The 10477-nt window shown below is 35.5% G+C and overlaps 1 protein-coding gene and 1 long non-coding RNA gene across 2 annotated transcripts; both read right to left on the reverse strand.

The window, feature by feature from the left end:
* Nucleotides 1-1036: 1036 nt before the first annotated feature.
* LOC122078778 lies at nt 1037-5533 on the reverse strand. The gene is made up of 4 exons (XR_006140186.1): nt 5186-5533; nt 4845-5050; nt 4410-4477; nt 1037-1283 (listed from the first exon to the last, which is right to left on the reverse strand). It is a non-coding gene; the product is annotated as an uncharacterized LOC122078778 (long non-coding RNA).
* A 1787-nt stretch (nt 5534-7320) lies between these two features.
* On the reverse strand, nt 7321-10477 carry LOC122078338 (non-functional NADPH-dependent codeinone reductase 2-like; the record flags this gene model as incomplete). Its single annotated transcript, XM_042644291.1, is given in 4 exon segments — nt 7321-7715; nt 9604-9783; nt 9872-10115; nt 10208-10477. Coding segments are annotated over 4 exon segments (922 nt in total), but the record flags the coding sequence as incomplete, so codon positions are not given.

Here is a 10477-nt window from a genome sequence, read left to right on the forward strand (position 1 = left end):
TTTTTAAGGGTAATTTATTATCACTCCCCTACACTTAGCCCATATTTATTAAAACACCCATACTTGGAACTTTTTTTCTGATACTCCCCTACTTTTGGACTTTTACATATCATTCTCCCCTATTATTTTTAAATACTTAAATTACCCCTTTTTTTTCACTTGCAACCGATTAGTCTTTTTCATCATCATATGTTCCTCTCAGAATAGTGGGAGTATGGTTTTAAGTATCTCCGATACCGATACGATACCCTCCGATACGTATCTTAAATTTAGTCGGCCGATACGATACACACCGATACGATACATTGAATTTTTTAAATCATTTCGTATCGATATATATCCTACAATACATACCGATATGCATCAATACACCACTAATACACATCGATACTATACGACATGCCTCGATATGACTCTATAAAAAATATAAAATTACGGTAAAATGTACGTTGCGGTATGTATTGGTATGTATCGGTGAGTATCGGTATGTATCGATCAGTACGTATCGGTATATATCAGCACGTATCGATGAGTATCGATATATATATCGGTACGTATCAGTGAGTATCGATACGTATCGGCGCTACGGTCATATAATGGCCAATATGGGTAATTTTTCAGAAAAAAAAACGATTTTTTGAAGATGAAATTTGTATCCGACGTCGTTCCGTAGATCATAATGTAATAGTTAAAAATGGGCTACGGTAAAAAGACTACCATAAGGATGTACATTTTAGGCTACACTTATTTGTTACCGTTGCCTTAAGTTACTTTTTTAGAAATGGTTTTATTCTTTTAGCCGTCTCCATAGCTCATGTTTAGGAAACAATTGTACTTTTACCCGTCGTCTTTGATTATATTTTTGGTAATCCATCACCATAAATAATATTTGCTACGGTTGTTTTTATCCGTCGTTAATAAATGTAATTTAAAAAAAAAAATTATATTTTTATAATTACAATTTCAATTGTTACATGTTATTATACCTGAATGCATTCTTCATTTCATAAAAAAATATATCAATTCCACATCCATAGGACATAAGAATTCATTGTTTTCATTCAACTTTTAAAAACTAAAATGTATACAATCATAAATCCATTTGTTTCATTACATTTTCTACAAACATAGTACAAAAAGCAATGATAAAAAAAAAAACTCCATCCCAAATGCTCTCTGAACCTATTGGTGCCAACCCAAAGAAATAACCCTCTTCTCAGTGCCAAATATATAGTAATTGCTAATATTGATCTTTAAAGTTGTGCAGCTACGTAAGATTGTACCTGCCATTATAAATCATGAACGGAATTAGGAAAAAAAATTTACACTACTAAAGTAAAAAAGAACATATATTTTACGTAATCAAGACATCAATATATTATTATCGATCACTAATATCTAGTCAAGCCAGTGTTACATCCAAAACTCGTCAAAGCCATCAAAAATTTACACTACCAAAGTAAAAAAAGAGCATATCTTTAATTTATCAAAGTCCTGTTCCTGAAAACGTGGATTTCTATCTTTCTAACCAAACCCTGATCAATGATCTCCTCCTTGCCACACTTGAGATGACATGCCTATACAGACTTAATTCGTTCTTCTTGATCATATCATGCAATAGTATTTGACTAGAGAGAAATTTCAGGAATAGTATTCTTAAAGTAAAAAGAGGCACTGATCCTTTCATGGATTACAAAAATCTTTCCTCCAATCCAGCAGGTATTGATAACACTGCTCTTTCAATCTCTACTGATCTTTGACCTGTAAACTAAAAATAAAGGTTAACAAAGAAAGCAACTAAAGAAAAAATTGGGTCAGAGTAGGTTGAATGGACCAATGGAAAAAAAAAAAAAAAAAAAAAAACAAGGATCAACTGGGCAGATCTGGTGTTTTGGTGATTATTTGTAGTTCGATCTTTGATTCAGTGTGAATCAAGAATTGGGTTGTCTTATGGCCAGCACAAACTTGATATTTATGATTCCAATTCCTACAAAAAGGAAAATAATTTTAAGAAATAATAAAAAGATTAAGATATATGTGGGAATTATTCTACAGGAACTGTCCAACAAGATAATGACAATTGGAAGGTTCAAATGCATGAGCCATGAAAGGAATAGGCTACTATGTATTCCTCTGTTTCTGTGTCTTTCTTTCACTTTAATGAACCCATGGAAATTGTCCTCTTTTTAACCAAAGAAAGAAATGCCATATCTAAGGTGTATAAACACCACTACCACAAAGACCTGTGCAACCAGAACACTCCTCTTCTTGAAAGAGGATGGGACCTTGAAGCCATTGGCAATTGAGTTGAGTCTACCACATCCAGATGGTGATGAATATGGTGCAATTAGTAAGGTCTTCACCCCTGCTGAAGAAGGTGTTGAGGCCTCAGTATGGCAACTGGCTAAAGCTTATGCAGCTGTGAATGACTCTATTGTTCACCAGCTTATCAGTCACTGGTAATTAAATGCTTCACATTGGAAGATTTGTGATAAGAATCTGATTCATAACAGTTTAATTAATGATTTTCTTATTCTGGTTGCAGGTTATATACACATGCCCCGATTGAAAGCTTTTGAAGAATTTGGAAGCAAGACATCGGATTCATAACAGGTTCCACACATTCTTCTGATGAGGTCCATCTTGGGCAAAGGGACATTCCAAACTGGACATCAGATATAGAACCATTGGAAGCTTTTGAAGAATTTGGAAAGAGGCTAGTAAAGATTGAGAATAGAATTATAGAGATGAACAATGACAAAAGATTGAGGAATCAAAAAGGGCCTGTCTTGATCCCATACACCTTGCTCTATCCAGACACTTCCAATTATTCTGGTATTGGTTGGCTAACTGGAAAAGGAATTCCCAATAGTGTCTCAATCTAAGGCTGAATTAACTGTTATAGTTCCAAAGTAGTTGAGTCTTTAAGCAATCAGATTACTTAGCTCAAGAGTGGTAGAATGGAATTTGTATGTGATGTGGTACAGAGTAGCATACATATAGACTTGTATACAATACACGAGATTTAAATCTTATATGTCAGAATAAATTGTATTTGTTTCTAATAAATCCTAATTCCATGCACTTCTTCTATCACCCAACATATGGCCATGGCATCATCATTGACATCAAAGCAACCTCCAGCCCGATCTAACGATTATAATGTGGTTCCCAGTCACCTAAAGACTAGGTTTTCAAAACCAGCAATAAACAAATTAATAAATTTTCTAGAATTCAAGAGAAAACCAAAGAATTCAAGAGAAATCCCACCAAACCAATCTAGAAACTCAGATTTTGACCAAACCTTGGTCGAATGCTAGTTTTAATGAAGAAACATGATATTAAAATCTTAGATTAATCTAATGGACTGATTTCTGAGCTTTGATTAAATCCAACCCGAGCAAGTATTGCTTAAACAGAGAACTTCAGTCAGTTCAATAACTAGAAGTCATAATTGGCTCAAAAGAAAACTAAGTGGTCTATTAATCAGGATGGATACCACAGAAAAACCTCCGTAGTTTCTGATGGTTGAAATAGAAGATATTAAAGAATCCTATTTTAACGAGGAAAGTTCAACTTGGACAGAATTCAGTACCAGTACTATACCAACAGATTTCAGAAGCTGAGTTAATTATGATATTAATCAGGAGACGCCCATTAGAAACTACAATATATCTCTAAAACCAGAACTGATATATTACAATGCATGTATTGAAAAAGGATGACCGTACTTGATCACAAAATACAAGAGAACCTTCAAAGAAAAAAAAAAAAAAAAAAAAAACCACAATGTAACTCTGTAGTTTTATCAAATAACAAAATCAATGTAGAGATCCTAGATAAAGCCATAACCCAAACAAATCACATGATGGTGCACACACGAAACAAAGATGCAAAAAACAGAGAGAGAGGTGCCCTTCAATGTTAATGTTATGGATAGGATGAGGATCCAATCATCTAGTCAACGAGGAAGGATAGATCAACAGAAAGACACAACTCAACCAACACATTTATAAATGTAGTTAAGGTTTCATTGGACCATTTACATGATTATATCACATCGCCCCAACACACTCAACACAGTCTGTCAGAACTATAACTCAAGCCCCCTTCTTCCAGTTCTATCTCACACTCACTACTTCCCTACTAGATACTACTGAAAGGCCTCAATCAAAACTCTTGTGTGTTTCAGTAGAAATTTGGCTCTCCCAAACAAAACAAAACAAAACCCAGGATCACAACCTAAATCCATTTTGAAACCACCAAGACTTGCACACTCAAAATCTTTAGTTTAGATGACCCTACAAGTCAGTTCATGGTTCACAGACTGAACAAAACCATTATCAGAACACTCACTCAGCTATGTACACAGTTAAGAACACAAGTACCCACTGCTGAAATTTCATTACCTCTCCACAGGATTAGAAGAGGATGCCTCTTGCCTTGGTTCTCTCAGATACCCAAGTAATGTTTCAGCCTGTGGAGTCACACAACCAAACTCAAAGTTAGAATCAACTCACCTGTGAATTAGAAGAGGAAGAAAACAAGGATTCTGTGAGCTACACACGCAAGAATTATTTAAATTGGCTGCAAGAACATGATCTCATCTCTACTTCTCTACCAATCCGCAACAATTGCAGATGTGATACAAAAAGAATCACCAACTCATGGGGTATGTCCATTGTGTAGTTCGGGAGAGATGGAGGAAATCAAATTAGGCATATAACCTGTAAACCTTTCAAGTTTCAATTTCTATTTGCTACCATGATTTCAGTAGGTAGAACCCTAATAGAGAGTAAGAAAAGGGCAGATTTGTATCCCAAGCCCCAAACTATAATTCTTACCCTGTGCTTCGCTCGGGCACTTCCTGACTATGAGAGAGCGACCAACGGAGGGATTCCACCTTCCTTTACAAGCAAACCCCTGTTCCGAACACTGTCCACACAGAGTTGCAGAAGCGTTAAGACTGCGAATTCCTTCCCTTTCATCGATCCGTCGTTGATGGCTTTGACCAGAACCAGAACTTCCTCGACAATAGCCGTTTTGTCCTCTGGAAAAAAAAAATGGGAGAGAGAGAGAGAGAGCAATCAACTAATTTCTAAACCTTCAATATAAACAATGTTGTCTCATTTGAGATAATTTCTGCCATCAAAGGATCAAACCCATAAAAGAGAGAGAAATTCACCAGCAACTATGTTGTCCGTATCCTTGCTTCCAACGACAACCGATGCAAAGCAACTTTTCAAAAGAATACCAAAGGGTTAGGGTAGTTCGAGAGAGAGAGAGAGAGAGAGCACAATAGGATGGACAAAGATTTTGAGAGAGGAATGGAGGTCACGGTTCTCATTTCTGAGAATAAGTTTGAGAGCAAGAGGGAGATCTGTGGAGAGCGATAGAGAGGATTTCGAGAGGGAATTGAGGTTACCGTACTGATCACGATCACTTCTGAGAAAAAGTTCAAGAGCAAGAGGGAGATTTGGAGAGAGAGAGAGAGAGAGGGAGAGTAAAATTCCTCCGTTTTTTGGGTGACGGTCGTATGTATTTTATCGTCTTAAATATTTTTCGAGACGGTAAATTTTGACGTCGCCCAATGTCATCGCATTCTCACTAATTGAATTCAATAATCAAATATTTTATGACGGTAATTTTTCACTATGTTAATTTTATAAAGGATGACATATATTTACCGTCTTCGAAAACAATATTTGGTGATGATCTTATTTATACTGAGGTCTTAAACTAAAAAATGATGGTGTCTCTATAAATAATATATAGTGATGGTATAAGTTTAACCGTCACCCAAAATAATTTTATGATGATACTTATTTTTTTTCGTGACAGTATATTATATTTGGAGACGAAAAAAAAATACTGTTACCCAAAACTGTGGCCGAAAATCGTTTTTCTTATAGTGCGGAAGATTGCATGGAGAAATGTGGAAAGTTATTATTATCATTCCCAGAGGTATACACACTGATCGATAGTGTTCTTTCTCCTTGGTCATTGATTGATAGTGTTTTTTTCCTTAGTCATAGAGCCTCTTGGATTTATATAGACTCTGTAATCTTTAAATGTGGGGTAGTTACTGTCTCTCCAAAGCTATGTTTGATAGCCAAGAGAAGAAAAGAAAAGAAAAAAGAATCTAGAAAAGAAAAGAAAAAAGAATCTAAAAAAGAAATGATAAGAAATGATAAGAAATGAAATGATGAGAAAATAAAAAGAGTATGTAAGTTTGATAACCAAGAGAAGAAAAGAAAAAAATTCAAAAAATTTTGAATTTTAGGAAAGAGATAGACACATAAAAAATCATTGTATAATCATTCATTTTTTATCTTATTATGTTTTCATATTTTCTCATGTTTTCTTGTGTGGAGAAGAAATGAGCAAGACACGCTAGATCTCACCCCATATTCCCACATTCATTACCGACTTCTTTTCTTCTCACATATCGGCAGCTTAAGTCTTCTCTGTAACTTCTCATTCACTTTTGCAGTGTTATCTGATTAACCAATCCGGCTCCCTTATTGAATCTCCATTGGTTGTGGTTTAAAATTACTCTTCACGCTTTCCAGATTTAACTCAATAGACTTCTAAAGTGACGGTGATTTTCTTTCATATTTGATGAAGCCAAGGGTCATCCTTCTATACTAAAATGTTGTAACCCTACTCTCACTTAATATGTGATAGGGACACAGATAAAGGATAAAAAGAAAAAAAATAAAGTAACAGAGAAATTAGGGGTAAAGAAGGCGGAGAGAATAATAAGGGAGGAAAAAAGGTTTGACTAATTAGGAGGTAGTCTACTTCTTAGCTTCATGGAAAAGCTATGACTCGCTTACAAGTTTTTGCCACTCTCTTTGTCAAGTAATCGGATTTGCTTTCTTAAAATAATGGGATATTTTCCATGTAATTGATCCTACGAACGATTGAAGAAAAAGCCAATTTTTGAACAACAAATTGAGGAATATTTTGAATTGAATTCGCTTTAATCCAAAATGATCCACACGTAACTCTTTAGCCTTATTATGTAGTTATGCATATTCCAATTACTTCCATCAAGGAAATGGAATTGCAATTTACAACTCTCATTCTCACTTGGTAGGGGGACAATTCCTATATAATTTTACTTAATGTTGGAGTTACAATTCTCACTTAATATGTGCCATTATAAAGCCTTTGTTGCAATATAAAAAGAGTTACATTGATGTCACAATTTGAGTCACATCAGTCAACATATCCCACATATTTTTTTATTTTTTTTATTATTACTTTTTTTTTTTATAAATGAAAATTTATTCAAACTAACATAAAGAACGCATGGCCTCAATGCCTCATGGGTGGAGGGACATCATTGAAACTAAATCCATAAATTAAAAATGATCCAAATTATGGACACCAGGCCACCAATGACAAGAAATTACAAGACTCAAAATATATTTGTAAATGACATTAGATACATATAACAATGCCATGATCACCCCTATTTATTATGAAATCTCTTCATCCCAGAACTCATCGAGGGACTTGTAAGGACCTTTTTCTGAGATAAAGTCCAATGCAAAATAACCTTTCTGTTGTGTTATGGCATTGATCTTCTGCAACTCCTCTTGGCTTAGCGTCCAATCAGTGATCTCAAGGTTCTCCTTCAACCTTTCATTGTTAAAGCTCTTCATGACTACGCTCACCCCCTGTTCGTACACCCATCTCAAGCAGATCTACACCAAACATTAGTAAGCTAGTTTAAATATTTTTCTAATGAAAAGATTCCAAACTACATAATGGTATTCTCTACGTTATTCCTAAGTTTGTAACAATTATCAATGAAATTGGCAAGTGAAAGGGAAAGCCCATCTTAAGAAAATCCATATTGAGAGAGAGAGAGAAAAAGAGAACATAAGCATCTTAGGATTATAGGGCTTGGTGGACTTTATCCCTAATTTCTTTCTTATTTCAGGGTTTTATAATTGTCCAAGGTCTTTTAAAATTTTCATTGACCTTTACAACCCTCGACCCATTTAAATCATTGTTGGACGTTAAAAATTAATGGACAAAATCTGATTAAGAGATATAGATTCATCCAAAAAAAAAAAAATACAAAACCTGATCCCAGTTTCTCTTGTGACAGAGAATTGGGGAGGTTCGGCCATTGGTCTCTCTTTTAATTTCTTATTGTTTGGCAAGACGTTTTTCCTTCTTCGCCCTTTTCTTTGCACTCCTACTCCTCAAGTCTCTCCTATGAGTCCTATCCATAACAACCCAACTATTAGGAGGAAGAGATTAAGTAAACACTTGACATTGAAAAAGATCCAGCAGTGAAAGTTATAGTTACGAAATGTTGAAATTTTTACACATCTGACATATCACCCATTTTTTCTTTTTTAAGAAGTTTTCGATAATTAGAGAATTCATTGAGAGTGAGAGGGGTTCGATTCTTACTTTAGGAGCCATCACCTAGATAAGAGTCTGAGACACATTTTTGTCTTCCCACCCTTAGGAGAGAGATAAATTTGATTCAACAATGGATAAGGTAAGGTCCACCCAGCATCTAGGTAGGTTCTAAGCTATGACGTGATGATAAGTTGTGACACACCCAATGCTGCCCGGCGAGATGCCAGTTTTTTCTAGCCTAAACCAATCTAATATTGCTTGAAATGTAAAGCCTAACTACATGCTAACTAGCATTTGTATATGAAAAGCTGTAAATGCTAGTATGATTGAGATCTAAGATATCGGAATAGTGCTTGGGATCAAGGATATGGGAAAAACATGAAGTAAATAGTAAACACACCAGAGCAAGCACTTATTCATAAGCAAACAAAAGACATGCATAAAGTAAATGCTAGACACTCTATATAAAGTCATCATATCACCAATGATAAGAATCATTACCCGAAATTCTTGATTTATTTGTGGAATATAAAGCCACCTCCAAGTCACACCAGTAATATATCAACACATGAATTAGTATAAATAGAATTAAAAAGTGTAAAAGTGAAATCGAATATGAACCGACACTACAAATCATATGTAAACCAGATAACAAAAACTTATTAAAAACCGATAAAACCGGATCAAATGTAAAATGATTCTAATTTTGATTGAATCTTGTCAGGTGCTGTTTTGATTTTACCTTGTCAAACTGGAACACCTTTACCCGATATATAACTAAGAAAAACTGTACTGGTGTAGTGGACTAGCATATTAAGGTCATGCAATGCTTAATTTTTCTAACGATTTTATTTTTGTATTTATTTATTTGTTTATATTTTTTTGGGGGGGTGGGGGGAACAGGGTCTATCATATCTAACTACTTAATGGGACTTTAATTACAATCACAAAAGATTTTTTAACCGCTAATGAAATCCCTTTTCCTGCATTTTATTTTCTATTTTCTTAATCCCTTTCCCTTAATCTAATTAGTAGCTACACCAACATTCATTAAACATATAATTTCAATCAACAGGGAAGGGGAAGGGGTGCCTTATGCCACAAATGAGAAACACAGAGTCGATCCTTTGACCCCACGCCTATGCACTTGGCAAGCCACGCCCGGACAAACTGAGAAATTATATGGAGAATCAGTGAAGGACAGTAAGACCTCACCTGAGCAACTGTCTTTCCTCTTGCCTCTGCTATCTCTTTTAGAACCTCACACTCCATAACTCTGTTACTGCCCCAAAATGTTCCTTTGGCACCCAAGGGAGAGTAAGCAGTAATATGTATTCCCTTTTCCTTACAGAACTCTCTCAGCTTCTTCTGATGCCAAAGTGGGTTCATCTCCACCTTATAAAAACAAACACTACATCATAACCTTCTCTCAGCCTTTTAACTTCCACAACGATAAATCAAGAAAAGATCTAAACAAACTCACTTGATTGACGGCTGGAGGGATCTTGGCCACAGCAAGTAATTCTTGGAGCTTCTTGCAAGAGAAGTTGCTGACTCCGATGAATCTCGTGAGGCCGAGCTGCTGACACTTCTCCATTGATTCCCAAACAGATTTGATATCCATGGGGAGAATGTCTTTCTTATTAAAGGGCACTTCACGTTCCCCTGGCTTCAGACTTACAGGAAAATGGATGAGGTAGAGATCAAGGTACTCCAATTGAATATTCCTACACAGATACAGTCATTTAGAAGGAAAAAAAAAATTACAGTAACCTATAAAGAAAGAAAAAGGGTTTGTGGATTGATGTTTTGTTTATACTGGAGAGTATTTTTGAGAGCTGGAAGGACACGGTCATGGTGAACATCAGTACACCATAGCTTGGAAGTGATGAAAAGTTCATCTCGGGATTTGATTAACCCCAGGTTTTGGGCTTCTTTGATGGATTCTCCAAGAGGCTGCTCTGAATCATAGATAGCAGCTGAGTCGAAGTGCCTGTAACCGAGTTTGATTGCATGGAGAATGGCTGACTTCATGGTTTCAGAAGCAGCGAAGGGATACACTGCTGTGCCCATTCCAAGGGAGGGAATG

Source organism: Macadamia integrifolia, chromosome 5 (genome assembly GCF_013358625.1).
Source record: "Macadamia integrifolia cultivar HAES 741 chromosome 5, SCU_Mint_v3, whole genome shotgun sequence".
Taxonomy (NCBI): Eukaryota; Viridiplantae; Streptophyta; class Magnoliopsida; order Proteales; family Proteaceae; genus Macadamia; species Macadamia integrifolia.